General features: G+C 42.6%; 1 protein-coding gene across 7 annotated transcripts in view; it reads right to left on the minus strand.

Moving 5' to 3' along the window:
* Positions 1-19628, minus strand: part of GPATCH8 (G-patch domain containing 8) — a 118849-nt gene that overhangs the window by 41839 nt on the left and 57382 nt on the right. For 3 of the 7 annotated variants that reach the window (XM_053260856.1, XM_053260854.1, XM_053260855.1), the window contains 4 exons: positions 12116-12157; positions 9973-10040; positions 6686-6772; positions 2850-2993 (listed from right to left, as the gene is read on the minus strand). In XM_053260856.1, coding sequence (XP_053116831.1) covers positions 2850-2993; positions 6686-6772; positions 9973-9999 — 258 coding nt within the window. In that variant the 5' untranslated portion in view covers positions 10000-10040; positions 12116-12157. The remainder of the gene's footprint in view (positions 1-2849; positions 2994-6685; positions 6773-9972; positions 10041-12115; positions 12158-19628) is intronic. The other 4 variants (XM_053260850.1, XM_053260852.1, XM_053260853.1 and 1 more) reach the window with 2 other exon arrangements.

Raw genomic sequence — 19628 nt, forward strand, 5'->3', positions numbered from 1 at the left:
GAGAGTTTTCACAATGGAGGTAAGTAACAAGTGGGGTCCCCCAAGGATTTGTGCTGGGACTGGTGCTTTTTAATTTATTCATAAATGATCTAAAAGTTGGCATAAGCAGTGAGGTGGCCAAATTTACAGATGATACCAAACTATTTAGTACCCTAATTAGTTTGGTATCATCTGCAAATCTGGTGAAATCCACAACAGATTGTGAGGAGCTCCAAAAGGATCTCCCCAAACTGGGTGAGTGGGCAAGAAAATGGCAAATGCGGTTCAATGTTGGCAAGTGTAAAGTGATGCACATTGGGACGAAAAGCCCCAACTTCCAAGTATACGCTGATGGGATCTGAGCTGTCGGTGACTGACCAGGAGAGGCATCTTGGGGTCGTGGTGGAAAGCTCATTGAAAGTGTCAACTCAATATGTGACAGCTGTGAAAAAGGCCAATTCCATGCTAGGGATCATTAGGAAGGGGATTGAAAATAAAACTGCTAATATTATAATGCCCTTATACAAAACCATGGTGCGGCCACACTTGGGAGTATTGTGTACAATTCTAGTCACCACATCTAAAGGACATTGTAGAACTGGAAAAGGTGCAATATGATCAGGGGTCTAGAGCACCTTCGTTATGAGGCAAGACTACAACACATGGGGCTTTTTAGTTTAGAAAAAAGACTGTGGGGAGACATGATAGAGGTCTATAAAATCATGCATGGTGTGGAGAAAGTGGATAGTGAGAAATTTTTCTCCCTCTCACATAACATTAGAACCAGGGGTCATCCCATGAAATTGATTGCCAGGAAATTTAGGACCAACACACGGAAGTATTTTTTCACACACAAGCAACTTGTGGAACTCTCTGCCACAAAATGTGATGACAGCCAACAACCTGGATGGCTTTAAGAGGGGTTTGGATAACTTCATGGAAAAGAGGTCTATCAACGGCTACTAGTCAGAGGGCTATAGGCTACCTCCAGCCTCAGAGGCAGGATGCCTCTGAATACCAGCTGCAGGGGAGTAACAGCAGGAGAGAGGGTATGCCCTCAACTCTGGCCTGTAGGCTCCCAGTGGCATCTGATGGACCACTGTGTGAAACATGATGCTGGACTAGATGGGCCTTGGGCCTGATCCAGCAGGGCTATTCTTATGTTTTTTGTCCAATGCATTTGCTAGCTATTGAGGAAGCAGGCTGAAAAATAGGCTGGCATTCTCTGATGTCCACTCAGAAACCAGTAAGCAGCTAAATTTCCAGTGGGGTAATTTGCACTGCTCTATATGATTTCTTTCTGCTCCCCCACCACCCTTCATTATGATTCCCTGGCTGCATTATTGGCAGTTGAGTAGTTATTCCCCAAGCCTTCCATCCCCCCCCCCACCCTATTCCTTAACAAAAAACAGCCACCCTCAATGTTTCAATCCAAGGCAGAAATAATTTTCTCCATTAAAATAATTAACCCACACCTTTCTCTTGAGAGATTCAAGGTGATTAACAAAAGTTAACAGAAATACAAAAACAACACACAGTTAACTAAGATTAACATGTCAAAACCACAAAAAAACCCATAACAATTCATAAAAGCAACAGTTTTTAAAAGTCAGAGCAAATTCACCAGCAGTTACCTGGTCCCCACAGGCCCACCAGAAGAATCTAGCAATGTGCACAAAACACGATTCAGGAACCAAATCGTGTCACATCCCTTTAAAAAAGAGGGATCACATATCCCATTTAAACGAAGAAGCACAAGTCCATACCTGCTGGCTATGCACAGGGGCAGCTGGGAGAGATGTCCAGCTGGTGTGCAATCACAGCTGGGATGAGTGCTATGATTACAAAAGTGGCAGTGAGTGGAGCAGGAGCAGATATGGATCTGCTCTCCTCCGTGTTAAAGGGGATGTAGCCTTCCATTTTTAAGGGATATGCCATGATTTGGTTTCCGAATCTCATTTCATGCACATTCCTAGAAGAATCAGCTTTTTTTTACCATGCAGTGAAACCTATACAATGATGGAGCTAGGCAGGCCCTTGGGAGGACATTCTACAATAATGTGCAAAAACAAATGCATGAAAATTGACTTCATTTTTATTAATGTATTCTGAATACAGAATCTGGATTTACCAAACACAGATCAAGTGCAGTTTAGCCACCCAGAGCATAGGCTAGAAGTTCAAACTCTCCAGCTCACATTTAACTTCAACCATAAGTTCACTGAAATATTTACTAGGCCTGTGCACTAGTAAATACTTCTCTCTTAAAACTCAGCATCAGTATGTATTGGCAGGAAGGATTTAACAATCTGGCCAGTAAGAGACGCAAGACCGTAAGATACTTTACTGAGATGTCAGAAAGACCAAAATGCCTTCATTGATCTGATGAACTGTCCTGTGCAAATCAAAACATTCCCCAGTTATTAGCCTCTCACACTGAAGCTGTAGGATTCAAGAAATATTCCTAGGAGCTTTACTGTGAGGTTGACTTCTTCACAATTTATAACTGCAGCAACTTCAAAGATTCAAAATCCTTTCTATTCCATTTTCTAACTAGTGATCCACCCACCCACCCACCCCGCCAAAACAACAAAAACAAAAACCTATCCACCAAACAAACCCAAGTGCAAAATAAGCACTGTCTTAAGACCAGCTAATTTCCTCCAAGCCAGGGCGGGGGTTAAGTCCAGTTGCCATCAGCAAATGGAACTCTTTGGACCAAGTGGCATCAGTATGTCATTGCTGCTGGAGGCAGGGGGAAGAGGAAGGAGATAAGGAAGGTAAAGCAAAGGCACTGTGAATTGCGCAAACTACACAAAACACACCAAAATGATGATCAAGCCACACAAGACAATGAGCTGCCCTTTTACCTGTTTGTGGGCGTGATCATAGGAATTTATGTGGTTGTCAAACTCCTGGTGCTTCTGGTACTGTTTATCACAGAGTTCACAGTAAAAATTGGCTCGAAGGTCTTCAAGGGCCTTTGCAATTGCCTTTTCTTTGTCCACATAATCCTGTAACAGCAGAAGGAGCCAAGCCCGTTAATACTTCTAAAAAGCTAACATGAACAAAAAGTGGTCACCACAGGCTTTCCCTTAAGCATGTGGCCTTCTATTGGGACCAATCTATTTAACATTACCACTGCTTCCACTTAACATTTTTATAATTTCAACATCTGTACAAAAGTGATTTGTTATCACCTCAGAGAAATCACAACCTATAGTAGGTGGCTGAGACTGTGGGCAGGAAAGAGGAAAGGCCTATTGATAAATTAGTAGTCAGGGAGGGTTACAGGATAAACAGGTGGCAATGGAGAAACAAGTACAATACAGGAAGAACTTGTTAGGAGCAGGGGTGACTCTAGAACAACTAGTTTGTGGGAGCAAAGGGGTGGTGAATGTGACTGGGTTCTTTTGCTATACATTAAATACTTGTAGAGGTAAGGTAATTAATGCTGGGTTATTTATTTTATTAGTGAAGTTTGCTTGACATTTTCAAACTTATTCAGAAAATGGGCCAGTTTCTTCTTAGAAAAAAAGGAAAATACTGTCTTTCTGAGTTAAGCCAAACCTCCCCCTTTGCTTTCCAGGCTAATTTCCTCAGGAAAGACTGGAGTACGGAGAAAAGTCAGTGCCAGGCCAGGCCAGCTGAACTCTGCAGTAGAGATTACACTGCACCCCACTGGATGCATGGCCTCACTCAGCCCAGGTCCTGGCCAGGAAGGAAGCTGTTGGTCTGGCTCTTGGGAGGCTAAATGAGTCTCCTACCTGCCTGGCAGGACTAGCTTCTGCTGCTTGTTCTGGGATAAAAGAGTGAGTCAATGAGGCTTCTTTAAACACTGGAGGTCTTTGGACACAATCAATCAAGTTATAGCACCATTATATACAGGTGGCCCTCGTCAGCCATGGTTCCATTACCCACGGTTTCATATATCCACAGTCGGGAAATACAGACCCGACCTCATTATCCACGGTAAAAGGTTTTGCATATCCACGTTTTTTTGCCTTTGGTTCCAATTAAAGATGTACATATCGAGTCAAGTCAAATCGAGGTGATTTGAGTGATTCAAATCCAAATCAAATCACCCCTAGAATAAAGGGCAAGATTCAAGTTTGAATAGAATCAGCCCTGATTCAAGCTTGCATCGATTCTAGTTATTCAAGTGGCAAGCCCCATTTTGGGAGGCTGTTTTTCCCTTGCTGATTGATTTTCTGGCATTGGCTTCAGATCTCCTTGCTTCTTGGTTGGCTTATTATCATTCAAGTGTTGTCATGGGCAACTGTGCCCCCACTGGCCGGTGAGGGGGAGCAGGGAGGTGGGAAGCCAAAGTGTATTTAGGGGACTGCTTGGAGGCAGAGATCCATTTGTGGCTCTGGAGAGAAGGATCATAGAGAGAGATTGCAGCAGCACCACTGAGAACAGAGACTGGTGGTGGAAGACAGGGCCAGCCTGCCTGGCCCAGTGAACTGAGGGAGAGGGAGAGTGCACAAGTGCCTGCTGGACCTATCTGTGTGTCAATCCCCCACCCCTTTTAATTTGTACTTGCTTTTATTTTCTATTTTTTTAATTGAACCAGCCCCAATGGCTTTAAAACTGGGTGCTGCTCTGAAATTTTATTTTATTCTGTGCATTGTTCTTTCTTCTAGCCACTGGGGGCTACAACTGAGGTACTGTTTTGGTTTTTTTGGTGCGGCCCCAAGCTGCACTTTGCTGCTGCTGTCTGTGTGCCTGGTAGAGTCATTTTGGTTTTTGTATGCTGGTGTGTTCTGTCTGGTGCCCAGCCTGCCAGGCTCTCTCCGGTCCTCCCCCTTTTGGGTGTGGGTTTTTTTCCTTTTCGTTTTTTTTTTAAAAATTGTTTGGGCGAGTGCCCGACTAGTGCCCACCTGCCCTCCCTGTTGAGTCCCGGTGTCTACTCGGCCCAAGAGCATTTCTGAGAGCAACACCTGGCAGACGCCAGGTGTTGAAAAGACTCTAACCCCCTAGCAGAAGGTGCCAGAAGACCCACCTGGCCCTCGTCTTGGTCAGGTTATAGAGTTCTTTAAATAAGGCCTAGTATGGGGAAGGGAGGGATTAGGTACTAGTAGGACTGTAAGAAAGGAGGGGTGAGTTTGGGTTAGAGAGACCACAGTAATCCTCTGCTTTTTGCCCATTGTTGCTTGGTCCTCTTTAAAAAAGAGCTCCCCAAATAAAACCTGCTTCTATATTTGGGTCCCCCCACCCCCAGCTTCTGTGTGTGCACCACAGTGCTATAGATAGCACTATGGCATCCACTATCTGTGTGTGGCATAGATAGTGCTATGTGTGGCACACACAGCATTAATAGACCACCCCCAGGCCCACACCCCCTTAAAGGGGCTTCTCACCCCCCCGCCAATTATCACTTTAATAAATTTAATTGTAATTTTGATGAAATTCTATTTTTATTTAAAATAGTCAAAGCAAACATTTTATTTTAATTATGGTAATTAATTATAATACTGTACTGTATAACTGTAGTTAATTTAAATTGCAATTACAATTGAATTATCCATTGAAATACATTTCAGTTCCTTACTGTACCAGTAAACCATTAAAACTGATTGTATGTATCAATTGAAAGTTTATTTTAATTATCAGTTACTGCACTGTCCTGTACTTTGTCAAGGGGGGGAGGGTGTTGCCTTGCACAATTACTATACTGTTTTTTTAAAATTAAACTTTATTAAAAGAAAATATACAATGCAAAACAAAATTAATCCAAACACAAATGGCAAAACATCATACAACAAACCCCAATTCAGCTATCCATCCACATTCTAATATTATCTGGGGCAAGACGACAATCATAATTCTCCCAATTGGTGTAATGAATAAAATATGATCATATAACATTAAGTATTGTTTGCGGTCTGATTTGCACAAGACCGAATAATACGAGATAACTTTTCTGATATTGAAATATGCCATAGATGCTTATACCAGTTATCCATCAACATGGTTTGATTTTTCCAGTGCTTGGCTACAGCTAAACTGGCCGCAGTTCCCATAAAAACCACTAATTTTTTTGATGACGCATCTATGTTGACCCCTGAAAATATATTTACTAACGCTAGCTGGGGGCATAAACCTATTTCCTGATTTGTGATTTTGCTCATCTCTGAGAATACCTCTGACCGAAAGTGTAAGACCCTGGGGCAGGTCCACCAAAGATGTATATCATTATACACATTTTTCCTTCTTCCACAGTCAAAATGAGCAATCACACAGCTGAAAGCTCTGGTGAGGGGAGTGACAAAAGGTCTCGCACAGTGTTGCCCTTGAGAGAGAAAGTGAAGCTGCTGGACATGTTGGCTCATGGGGACAGCACAGCATCCGTTGCACACAATTACAGCATCAATGAGTCCACTGGCCACTCCATCAAGGGGGAAAAAAGCCAGTATCCATGCAACTGTGGTGTCCACATGGAATGAATGGGAAAGGCCCTCAGTTTGCAGATAAAGGACCAAGTACAGAGGAATGTGCCATTTAGTGGTCCACTCTGGAAAATGGTCAGTCGTCCACTGGTGGATTGCAGTCTCCCTTTTGTCCCTGGCTTCTACAAGCCATGTATTACCTTTGACAACATGAACCCAAGCAAATATGTCCTAGATAAGAGGAGACTTCCATACTCTGCAAAAGGTACCAGTGCCTCCTCAACTAGCCACAGTAAGAAGAGTTATTTGGGTACCTTGTACTTCTGCCTCAATTCTTCGGTATCTTCCTTCTCCACTTCCAAGACCCGCCTCCGTTCCGTAGCATCTTCAGCATAGTCAAGCTAAGTAACCAAAGCACATAGAAATTTATCTGCCCTGGGCATGACTCAACAAGCCAAGAAAACATAATCATACAAAAAGCAAGCAGGCAGGCATCTCAAACACAGCACTCACACAGTGAGAACCATATACAAAACAAACTGGCTAGATTTTCAATGTTGGGGAACACCCAGCAGGAACACTAATGTCAAGTAAGAAAGAATGCTAAATGCATGAAAATTGAATGCATAATTTAAGGAAATTGTTGAATGCATGAAGTTAGAAGAACTCAAGAACCAGGCATCAAAAGAGGAGTTTTTAAAACTGCAAATCTGTCCCTGAAAAAAGGAACAATATGTGAAATGTATGCCTCATGCAACATAGGAATTTGTGAATGTTTCTTATTCTGAGTCAGAATTGTCTACTCTGACTAGCAGTGGCTCTCAAGATCTCAGGCAGAAGCCTTTCCCAACCCTATCAACAGAGATCATTTTAACTGGATACACTAGGGAGTGAACATGGGAGCTTCTGCATGCATAGCATGTGTTTTATCACTAAGCTATGGCCCTCCTCCCCAAGAATTTCTTGTTCTCGAGTTGTAAAGTGGGCCACTTTGGAGGCTCAATATATATTGAGCTTTTTCATAAGATTTGCCTTGCTGCGTCAGACAAAAACAAACAAAAACTACACCAAGCTAGTGCAGCTTTCTGCCTCTGGCCAGCCAGATACCCTGCAGGTTTTACCAGATAGGCATGAAGGGCAACTGCTCTCCCTTCTTTTCCTCCTAGTAGCTGGTAATTATAGGTATACTGCTGCTAAACACTGAAGATTTCACCAGTGGCTAAGCCACTGATAAGGCCAATCTTCACACATTTGTCTAATCTTTTAAAAAGACTTCTAAATTAATGGCCATTACCCCATCTAGCAGCCATGATTTCCATGTTAATTAAGAATGACAAAAAGAAGTACTCCCTTATATTTTCCTGAATCCCATAGCAATTTCAATTGGTGACCCAAAGCAAAGATTATTTTAAGACAATCCTGTCTCCACATAGTTCAATTTTTTTCAAACCTCTCATGTTCCCATTAGTTGACAACTCTTTACAATACCTCCGCACATATTTATTCATTTGTCACATTTATATACCGCCCTATATAAAATCTCAGGATGGTCTACAATCTAATCAAACCAAAACCTAAAAATCATATAAACTTTATCACCATAAATTAAAAGCCTGATAAAACAGGTGTGTTTTTAAAAGTCCTTTAAAAGCAACCAGAGATGGGGAGATTCTGATTTCATTTGGGGGCGTGTTCTAGAGCCCCGGGACAACCGTAGAGGAGGCCTGGTTTTGGGTCATCACCAAACGAGCCGGTGGCAACTGCAACCGGACCTCCCCCGATGATTTTAAAAGCCATGGGTTTCATGAAGAAGGTATAAACCTGTATCCATAAAGATGCTCCAACCCTCCAATCTTAGTACATAGCTTACTACATGGTAGGCTAGTTCAACATGAGCAGTAACTGGATAGTAAGACAAGTGTCTTACCCAAGTTCGGGAACTATGCATGTTCGTGTTTTACAATCATTTACAAGTAAAAAAGCAAGGTAGGAGATGCGATCGGATATAAGGCTTACACTGGGTAGGAAGGTTTTCCATGCTACCTTATTAAACTGTTGGGCAGGATGAAGCCTTCCTACCCATCAGGAGCCTCGCACACGATCACCCCACTGCCTCCTACCTTGTTTTTTACTCGCAGACCATTTCAAAATGGAAGCATGCACAACTCCCAAACCACTTACTAGACTAGTTCACAGGATCAGTAAGAGTGCATAACTTAATAGAGCTGTGCAAGATCGGATCAGGAAGATCAGAAATTGTCCTATTGGGACAGTTTCCGAAGCATCGGAGATAATCCAAACTTGACCTAGGGTGGCTTATTTCAGTTTGGAGTTCTCTGACACTATTCAGGGAATTTTGGAGCATTTCAGAGCTGCATTTTGGAGTATTACATCACTTCCCTTGAGATTCTCAAATGTGACAGTTTTTTGTTTGTGATTCTCTGTGAGTACAATTTCTGGTTATTTTAAAATTTTCATTTTAAAACAATGGATGGTCGGATTCATTTGTAATTAAATACACAGTCTGGCCCATCCATATCTAACTCTGTGCCAACTTTCAGAGCTACCTTTCTAGCCATTTAAAAAAACAAACAAAAAAACCCCTGTCCCCATAGACTACTATGGGGATTTTCACTGATAAAAAAAGCCCGGACTCTGAACTCAATCCTGACATTCTGAAGGGTCCAAAGAATCCAAAACTGACATATGTGGTTTTGGATCAAATCCTATAACTTACTATGTATCTTATGTACTAACTCAGTAGGCTTATTTAATGCACATTCAATTGTTTTCCTCCTGCATTTTAAAACTGGTTTTGAAAGGCATAAAAAAGCATTTATTTTATGATCCCTAATAAGCTTCTCCATACACAGTGCGTTTTCTGGACCTGTGTTTGGCTTCATCTACAAAGCAGAAAGGATACCGTAACTTTCCAGCATGCACAGCAACCTATGTATGTATGTATTGTTCTTCAGACAGGATTTTAAAGAGACGTTAGTGCTGGCAGTACCTAGATTTAGCAAACTTGCTTATAATCAACAGTGCTGAATAACCTTTCCCATGAAGAGATGTAGTCCAAGATATCTGGAGGACCCCTTTCCTGAGGGACTGCATATGTACTCTGACACTATTTTTATTGAAAAAAGCAGCCTTTTAATTAGTCCTCAAGATGAAGTCACCAAAAAAAGATGGTACTTGCCATTTGGGAGGAGGGAGGGGTTAGCCTTAGTAGTAGTGGTGGTGAGGCTTCTCCCTCCCTCCCCTTTTAACTTTTTTTGCCACACTTTCTTTGCAGCACTTTAAGCACTGACAGCATTTCCAATGGCTGACTGCTGTCAATCACCCTTTTCCTTTAAAAAACAAATTCTAGAAGAAGTCAAGAAATTTAACCTTTTTATCATCATGTCACAGGGTTTTAAAAAGAGAGAGAAAGAATCTCCGCAAGTGCCACTAGTCTGAACATAAATGCCAGGTCACTAGTGATGACTACGAAAGTGGTCAGAAACAAGACTGGGCTTAAGCATCTTTCCAGACCTAATCCACATACATGTGTACATTCAACTTTCACTGACACAAGGCCTACATCCAAGGGCCTACTTACCTCCATTTCCATCCGTCCCATGCCCATGACATCATACTTGACAACGATAGGGATGGGATCTGTCCTACCTGCAAGAAAAGCAAACCGATCAGGTTGTGGGGAGAGAAAGATCAACCTCTGGTGGGTCACTTTGTACACATTGGGTTTGGGTTGGTTAGAGATCTTGCCTTGGAGTGCAGAGACCAGTAAGCTACAGAGAACCAAACACAAGCCATTCTCACAGCTTACAACCACAAGCTGGCACATCTCAGGTGCCAGACCTGCCTTTGTTTCATCCCTGGCTGCCTGAAGCTCTCCACACAGATATTCTATTGGGTTAATACATCCTCACACCAGAAATAAAAGAATTTGGGAGGTGGGAAAATAGTCTCACAGACCACAAAAGACAAATTCAGGAGGTAAAGTAATAGGTATTCTTGAACCCCATGGATTGATTATCAGAAATATCACATTTATTTAAAATGCAAGCTTTAATGCCCAGCAAGCCCAGGTTTGCATGCTACTATTTCAAAACACTGAAGCAATCTCAGAGGAAGCTCAAACTCTTTTCTTCACAAGGCTAAGCTTTAAGATTCTAGCAGCCCAAAATGGGCCTCCTGGATGCTGCCACTCTTTACTGCCCTACTCTTTACTTGTAAGCTGTGAAAAGGACTGATTGCAAAGAAAACTGACTTTGAAACTAATCAAACTATGCTGAAGATTCCGAACATTTTTTTAATCCACTCATAACCAGCCAAACAAAGCAAAATGGGGCAGACGAGCACTTTGACTACCACAGCCTTTGGGTGTTGTTTATTTTTACATCACAACATGCGCTGTGAGTTGTGATGTAAGGCCACTGGAAAAAAGGAGTTACTTACCTTATCCGGTGCATACCTTGAGTGAAAAAACAGAACGTTTACTTCCCTTATTATCAGTCTTGGAAGGGATTGGCGTCAACAATTTCTCTCTCTTTGTTATACACACAGAGACACATATATATTATACCCTTGGGCCAAAAGATGTCCAAGCTGGAATCGTGCCAAAATAAGGAGACTGGATGTTTGATCAGTCCACGTGGCATAAGATATATTGCTTTAAGAACCCATGTCTCAAGAAGTTAGCTAGTGATCAACATTTCCAGCTCTTTAGCACTTTTGAGAGCTAGCGTGGCCCAGCTGACAGAGTGCTGCAGTTAGAGACCTGGGTTCACATCTCACCTTTGCAAAGAACTTGTGTGGCCTTGCCTCCACTCCTTATCTGTGAAATGGAAATAACTGTGACCTCCTTCACAAGGTTATTGTGAGGGCGGGGGGGAGGGGGACCTTGAAGAGCTCTTTGCACTTGAAGTGCAACTAAAATGAAGTTAGACGAATCCTAGATTCTTCTAGACATAAAATTTAATTTCAAAATAAATTTTAATCTGGTTCCCAATCAAAATCTCTTATAAAAAGAGCCATTTTCATTGTGTTTGGAATTTGGAAACCTGGGCTGAGAGATTAAAATCCAGAAATAATTATCTGCCTAATAGCAATTTTTTTCCTAATGCAGCTTTTGTAAAACACACTTTCAACAACAAGGAGAGGGAGAAAGGGGGGATCTTATGCCCAATGGTATAAGAAGCAGTGACTGCAGTTTTAAGCAAAAGGACCAAATTCATGACAGATTATTAAAAATGATACATTTTCCCTCCCAACATTTTGAAGTTTTGGTTTGGTTTCTTCAAGTATGGCATCCAAGTTTGTGATTGTGGCAAACTCCTTCATAATATGAAGGATGCATCAGTACTTTTGCTTTCTAAGGCAGTCAGAGTTTTCAGTTTTCAATTAACTATGAAAATTGCCGAAGCAACTGCTAACACCCACCACGTGTTGGAGGAAGGGAGGAGGGGGAATCAAGTTTGGATAATATTAGAAATTTGATATTTGGAAGTGATTCTCCACAAATTTTGGCAGTTCTAACACAAACATTCCTTCTGAGCATTAAACCCTCAATGAACAAGGATCAGACACAAAAGAGTGCATGAAGGAACAGAAAGGAAAAAAAGGGAAATGAAAAGACCAAGCAGAAAGGATGAAGGCTACAACAGAGAAAAGTAAGCCTAACATATTTGGTGCTCTGATGACAAAAAAGGAGTAAATTCAGTCTGAAAATTAAAAATTACCACTAAGTTTACCATCACCACAACAAGTCCCGGATCATTATGCTGTAAAAAAGAAACACCATTTGTTAGGCAGAAACTGTCAGGGGCAGAAAACAGGTCCTACGCAGTTGGCAGATGGAGGGGGAAGGGGAAGGAATGAGAGTGGCAGCTGAGATTTTCTCCCCCCATCTTCCACTTTTTCTAGAAATTGTGAACAACAAGCAACAACTCTGGCTTGTTTTCATGTCAGGAAGAAAACTAAGCTAGAACGCTTCCTCCTGACATGCTAGTTTTCTATGGACAGTATTTGTTTCCCCTTACTAAAAGCAATCAATCATGTGAGTTCCTAACTGCAGCTCCAAGTGGTATGGCCTCAGCCCATGTCTGTATTTCAGTGAGAACTAGGCACACACGTCAAATAAGATGTGAAAGACCTCTGTTTTTTTAAAGCAGTTATGGGGTGGAGATGGGGGAATGAATCGGATCAGGGATGTGGCACTGTGAGAAAGTTTTAACCCTTTCCCCTTCGCCATTATCTCTTCTGAACAATGTACAGTAAACAACTTGGGGGTGGGATTCCGAGCAGGAAAATTGTTTGTACATTGTGGGGGACAGGTTAGATTATTCTAGTTAACTGCCATGGAAATTTGGACTCTCTTCTAGCACTCAGTGTTGCAGAAGGGGAAAACACTGCTAGAATGAGGCAAATGCTTACAAACTGGGCTGTAAATAGGCAAGACTTTCCATTTCCACTATGACACCTACACCACCTGCCCTAATTCCCAACCAGTCGGGTATCCTTTGCTCCTTCAAATGTAAAAGAAATTAGGGGGGAAACTACTAACTCTGCAAACCCATCTCCAAATGAATGACACCAACAAAGTGAAGCATTAAATTAAGTAGATCGATGCACATTTCCTCAACAGGTGCCATTTAATCCGAGATTTGCTGGCTTTCTAACTGTAGAATATATTTTAAAGCATAGAATTCTAGTACTTCTTGGGCACATGGGACAAAATGTTTCAAGAGCAGCACACTGAGAAGAAAAAACAAAAAAACAAAAAAACAGCAAGAGGGAGTACACTTAACCTCAAGAAAGTCATAGCTCAATTTGTTAAGCGAGCCCTTTTTGCCAAGCCAGCAGTATGACCTACCTAGCAAGCTAATGGATGGATTCACACAGTTAAAAATCGCTAATAACTCATTCTGCCATTCACATGGGAGAGAAAGAAGCCAACCCACAGTATGCTCTAATGACCAGGGGATTCCAGAAAATTCCAGGGGTAGCTGTAAGTGAACACAGTGAGACCAATGTCCCTGGGGGCCCCGAGGAAGGGAGCCCACCAGCTAGGTGACAGCTTGCTCTTTGCTCTCCCCAGTGCCTCTCGAAAGAAGAACATGGAGGGGCAGGGACCCATTTTCACTTTGCTGTCTCAGGGCTGACTCCAACCTTGATATGCCCCTGGAAGATTCTCTTCTGTTAGTGACAGCTTGCCCCTTGAGTTACACTTGCTATTCCTTCTTAGCTACAGGGGGTAGTTTCGACCTGGCAGGAATGCCTTGGCAAGAGCTGGGGTTGATGAATCCTCAAGGCAGGACAAGAAACTGCCAGCCTGCAGAAAGAGTTCCTCTTGGACAAACCTTTCCATTTAGGTCAGCACACAAGATGGCTATTTCTTTGGCTTTTTAAAACCAATGCATGTGACATCTTTACCACTTGACATTCTGCATTTTAAATACTTCCTCCCCACCCTCACCCCCCAAATCACACACTCTCTCTCTCTTTCACACTCAGTCACACACTAGTATATGCCTATTACCTAACCTTTAAATCAGAACTCCAAGCTGCATTCCTCATACAGCACCAGCCTTAAGATTTGCAACTATCTGAAAGTTAATCTATCAAGACATGTGGAGGTGGGGAAAGGAAACAGAATGCATGGATGACTCTGGGTCAATCCCAGGAGGTGTCCGTTCCTCTGAGTTCTCACATTTCCTTTGCATAAATGAGGACTAAAAGAAACAGAACTGCTTCCCAGACATTCTAGCTTCACACTGGACAAAAAAGAAAGGTGCCACTCTGTCTTTTATAGGTGCAATGCCAGGCACACAGGACATTGTACACGGAAGTCCTGAACTCTAGCACCTCCCTCTCACCTCCATATAAAGCCAGTGGCTCAGTGCCAACACCTGCTTCCAAGGAAGCTCTTGGATTTACCCAGCACTTTCCAAATACCAGCCGAAAGGCTGGGGGCGGGGGTGGGGGATCAGAAATACTGATGCTGCAGGGTGAGTCTCACCCTTGATCAGACTGGGAAGTGAGGGGTGGACAGAAAATCTCAGGGATTAAAACCCGTGAAGGATGCCATTTTCAAGGGCAGTTGTTGAGCTCAATCAGACTGCCTCTCTGATGTCTTCTGCCATAGGGACTTTTTATAGGCAACACATACAGAGACAAATCTTGCCCAGCAACTAAACAATTTATATTTTAGCTAGCAGCAGAATCCAATAGCATACAAGTTGGAGGGGGTTCTAGACAGGCCTCATTCACTGAGTGACCTTGTGCAAGCCAGTCACAGTTCTCCCTCTGTAAAAATTAATGGCCCATTTCACAGAGCTGGTGCAAGGACAGAAGACACCAATGAAAGCATATAGCAGATTTACTCAAATGGTAATTTGAGTAGCCTTGTGAACCACCCAGAGACACGAGTGTAATAAATAAATAAAATAAATAATTGGAAGCAATAATTTTATGTGCCATCATCAGCTGGCCATTTTCAGTTTTTGGGATGCAAAGTCTGAACAAATCTTGCTTTAATTTCTAATTTTCAGTCATAGGGGTCTTAAACGAAAGAAGGATTAAACAGATACACCGGCAAGGATGGCCTGCTTGAGGGGACTGGAGTGCACACGTGCATTCAGATGCTTAAATGATGATGAAACTACCGAGTTAAAAAGAACAAAGACACAGCCATGTGGGAGTTTCCTACTGCCTCAATCCGCACGCCAGCAGGAAGATACAGAGAAAGCACTGTCCATTGGGGGCAAGAAGTCAAACACATGGTTCCCTCAACAGCAGCTCAGCTGAATCAGTGGTGTTCAGCTTTTAACATGCACTTTTCTTCCCACTAAAGATAGATGTGGAAGACAGAAAAACAAGTCATTTTAGAACTGGCTCATTGCCCTATGAGCATGATGCAGATTTAAAATACTAAAGCCACTTAGGAGAACAAGATGCATTTATTGTAGCACAAGCTTTTTGTGGACTAGAGTCCAACTTAGCCAAAAAGGTTTATGGTGCAATCTTTACAGTGCCACAAGGCTCTTTGCTGCTTTTGTTGCAACAGACTTATACAGCTACCCCTTCAAAAGATTTGATAAAAATGTATATTCCCCTTCTCTGAAATTGTTTGAGACAGCTTACAATAAACACAAGCGAAAAGAGACAATAAGCCATAACATAAAACAAAACAAAAAAACCACACACAAGACAGCACAGCAGCAGATAAGAATCCAAGTAAAATTCCAAATTCAGAAGCAGAAACAGTAACTTTATGTATTTGGGGGATTTATAACCTTCCCTTATTGCTAAAGGTCTCAAGGTGGCTTACAAATTCATCATAAAAACAAATGGGGGGAAGAGAGAACCAAAACAAACAATGAATAAGAACTGCATCGCACCAAAAAGCTACAAGAGTAGACGCTAGGCATATGGTCCTTGAGAGGATATTCTGCAAATGAAGTACCACCATCAAGAAGGCTTCTTCCCAAATTACTATCCACCTGTCCTCAGCAGGTGGAAGAATCTGGTTAAGTGACTCATCAGCTGCCTATCTCCATCTCTGTGGAAACAGCCTCCTTAGCTAGGCAAAGAGAGCCTTGAACTCTCCATCTGTCAAATGCACGTAAGACATTCTCCAATAAATGCCTTCCTAAATTTTTCTTGAAAGTTCCCAAGGAAGGAGAATCCCCAACTTTCCAAAGAATTTTATTTCAACTAATAAAACCTTACTGATGTTTCTACCAGCAAGTAATAAAGGGAAACCTGGCTATTCGCAGACTCTCCTTCTACACATATCAGCGGGTGTCAAATTGACACCGGATTTCATTATCCACAGATACTAAAGGGTTAAAACCCATGAATCCGTGATTCATAAGGAGCTGGAATTGACCATGAGATCAATTCCTGCCATCATTTTCTAGACATTTCTAAGCAGCATGTAAGCAGGAGCCATTTTGTGGATAATATCTGTTTTAAAAAGGTTGACTATTTTTCAAGGTTCGGGGGGGGCATTGCTGGGCACAAGAAGCAAGGTACAGTTGTTGCTGTTCCTGTGTTTGGACACTTCTTACCCTTCCTATTCAATCCAGGAACCTAACCACAGCCCCTTTCACCATAGGCACCATGCCTCACTACTCGCCGTAACAGGCGAGGAATGGAACCCCAGCGAGTAACGAGGTTTGCCTGTATTTGGCATTTTTATAGTAGTTTTAGAGTTTTCACATTCAGAGTTGTAAGGATTACTGGGAGAATATAAAGCTAAGATCAGTATAATTATACCACAATGCAGGAAAATGACAGTTGAAGCTGAATGATGGTGGCCTACACAAGGCCAGCTAGACAGCTTATGATTTTATTTATTTATTTATTAAAACATTTTCATACCGTCCAAAACTTACGTCTCTGGGCAGTTTACAACAGAATAAAAACAAAGTAAAACATTTGTTAAGACAAAAATGGGGGGGGACACACACTACAACAATTTAAAATGTTTTAAATAATATTTTAAAACAGCATTAAAACCATTAAAACAACATTAATTAAAAGCCTGGGTGAAGAAATGTGTTTTTAAAGACTTTTTAAAAGCTGTCAGAGATGGGGAGGCTCTTATTTCACTAGGGAGTGCATTCCAAAGCCTCGGGGCAGCAGCGGAGAAGGCCTGTCCCTGAGTGGCCCCCAGACGAGCTGGTGGCAGCTGCAGACGGACCTCTCCAGCAGATCTCAGTGGGCGGTGGGGTTGATGACAGCAAGATCTGTATCATGGGGCTTCCCAACTCTCACTCTTAGCCATCAGACTACACCACTTCTACCTTTCTGCAACTGAAACTCCAACAATAATTGCTTCTTGTTCTGTCCTCAACAGATGGATGTGAATAATGCCTCTCTCCTCTTGACACTCTTCCAAACATCTGAAAGTGATGACCTTTTTGCAGAATGCATCAAAGGAAGCAAAAAAAAAAAGGGGGGGGGGTTGTCTTCCAATGTTTCATGCACAGGCTATAGCTCAGCCCGACAGTGCCCCCCCCGCACCCGCCACAACAGTGGGCAAGCAGATTATGTAACATTTCTGAAATAATGCACCCATTAAACAGGGTGTTTTATATTTTCCACATATAAAACATACCATCTGCCTATCATGTTGGAGTAAAATTTATTCAGGATAGCATGCAAGAAATCTGGGAATATTTACATGCACATGTTAGTAGACATACCCATGATTCCCCACTTAATGAGACTGGCTTTAACAGATGCAGCAGAAATCTCAATCACCCTCCAATACACACATCCTTCATAGTTAGGCACATACTAGAAAGGTTTCCACTCTTCTCCCCAAGCAGACTCCTCTTACTGTCATCACCAGTTGATTCATCCTTTAAGTAGGCTACCCAGGCAAGGATTCAAGAAAAAAACTAAACCTGAGATCACTTCCCCCTCCCGCCCCATGTGCACGTTTCCCCCACCAACGCTCGCTTAGAAACCGCTACGGCAAGGCAGCCGTGCACCTCCCTGCTGCCCCATCCCGGAATTAGCCTATGCACACAGTGGGCACATGCATGACGGTGCACACACCAATGTACACATGGGCTACTTTTGATGGGGGAAACACCAGTGGGGGGAGTGCACCCTCCCCCACCCTTAAAGTTATCCCCCCCGCTGGTTCCGTGCACATCCCCAGTAACAAGCATAAGGTCTAGTTTAGCTTTCTGTCTCTACTTACTTTCTGTCTCTACTTAACTAATGTAGAGGCAGAGAGGAGAGGAGAGACCTTGGAGGGTTTGTGCTTTCAGAATTATGAATGTTAGTTGCTTCTCTGTGTTCCTTGGGAGACAAGGGACAACACAACAGCTTCTGTACTTAGGTTCTTCTTAGCCACCAAGCTCTACCTCAGAACACCAAGTGCTTTTCAGCACAGTTCTGCTAATTTTTCATCGAGAAAATGTAGTGTCTTGTTTCAACCATGAAACTTGCTGGGTGACTCTGGGCCAGTCATGTATCTCTCAGTCTAACCTACCACACAGGGTTGTTGTGAAGATAAAAATAACCATGTATACCGCTCTGAGCTCCTTGGAGGAAAACGTGGGATACAAGTATGTGTGTGTGTGGGTGGGGGGGAATGACCCACAGGAACAGGTTTCCACATTTCTTTCAACTATAACTAGTGTACTACTGCCTACCGGCAAAAGCAACAAGAGGAACACCAGCCTCACTCGCCAGCTTCCCACAGGATCATTCCCACAGTTACACTGAACTTCAGAGGATGCAGCACAACTAAAAGGAAGAACCTTGCACACTTCTCCAGCTCCAAGCTTATGAGGAGATCCATTCTGGTGTCGAATGGTCAAGGCACTCCAAGCAACTCACTCATCCAGTGCCAAAAGAAGGCTCAGCCTTTCGCTCTAACTCCAGACAGTCTGAACGTTTTGGCATTGATCAGCAGAGATACCTTAAGTATCTCACCGACAAAACACCAAAACAATCTCCTGCTCTTCTCCTAGCTCTAGATTTGGTGCTGGAAGAGGGGTCAGGAGAATTTGCCTGACAGCTGCAGGGAGTTCACCTGCACAACTGTGGATACCATCCCTGCAGGCTCACCCAGTGCCAAAATCTGGGAGTGAGGGGAAGCACAGAAATATCCCGAACTGCATGGAGACAAAGAGGGTTTAAACTGCAATTCCATGCACACTTACCTGGTGAGCAAGTCCCACTGAACAATGTGGGACGTGCTCCCAAGTAAAGATGTATAAGATTGTGCTGAAACAGAGGGGCAAGGACCTGGCAACCACATATTTTGACTTGGCCAACATTTGTAATGCTTTACTTGGGAATGATGCCAGAGCTATTCCAAAAGCATACCAGAGCCATCATTCATAAGGACAACGAGTAAGTCACAAGAGACCAGTAGAAACAGAGATGGGATGCTAAGGTTCTCCATTCCTGGAAAGCAACAGATAACCGAAACTACACCAAGCTTTTCAGTGATGCAAAGACAGAGATTTTTCTGCCTTCTTTTGTCAGCATTAAAATATTGCTAAGTCTGAGCCATTTTATAATTCTCATTTATCCAGCAGACTTTTTCAGGTCTCATTTCCCTTTGTTCTCCTATTGCATATATTAATGTGATCATTTCCTTTAACTTTGTCAGCTGTTGCCACTTTCCCCTTCCGCTCTAGTAAACATAAAGGCACTCTTGCATGTGCCTGTTTCACTATGAATAATTTAACTGTTCCTTGCAGTCTTTCAACATTGGGTTCC

The sequence above is a fragment of the Hemicordylus capensis genome, chromosome 6, assembly GCF_027244095.1.
Source record: "Hemicordylus capensis ecotype Gifberg chromosome 6, rHemCap1.1.pri, whole genome shotgun sequence".
Lineage (NCBI taxonomy): Eukaryota > Metazoa > Chordata > Lepidosauria > Squamata > Cordylidae > Hemicordylus > Hemicordylus capensis.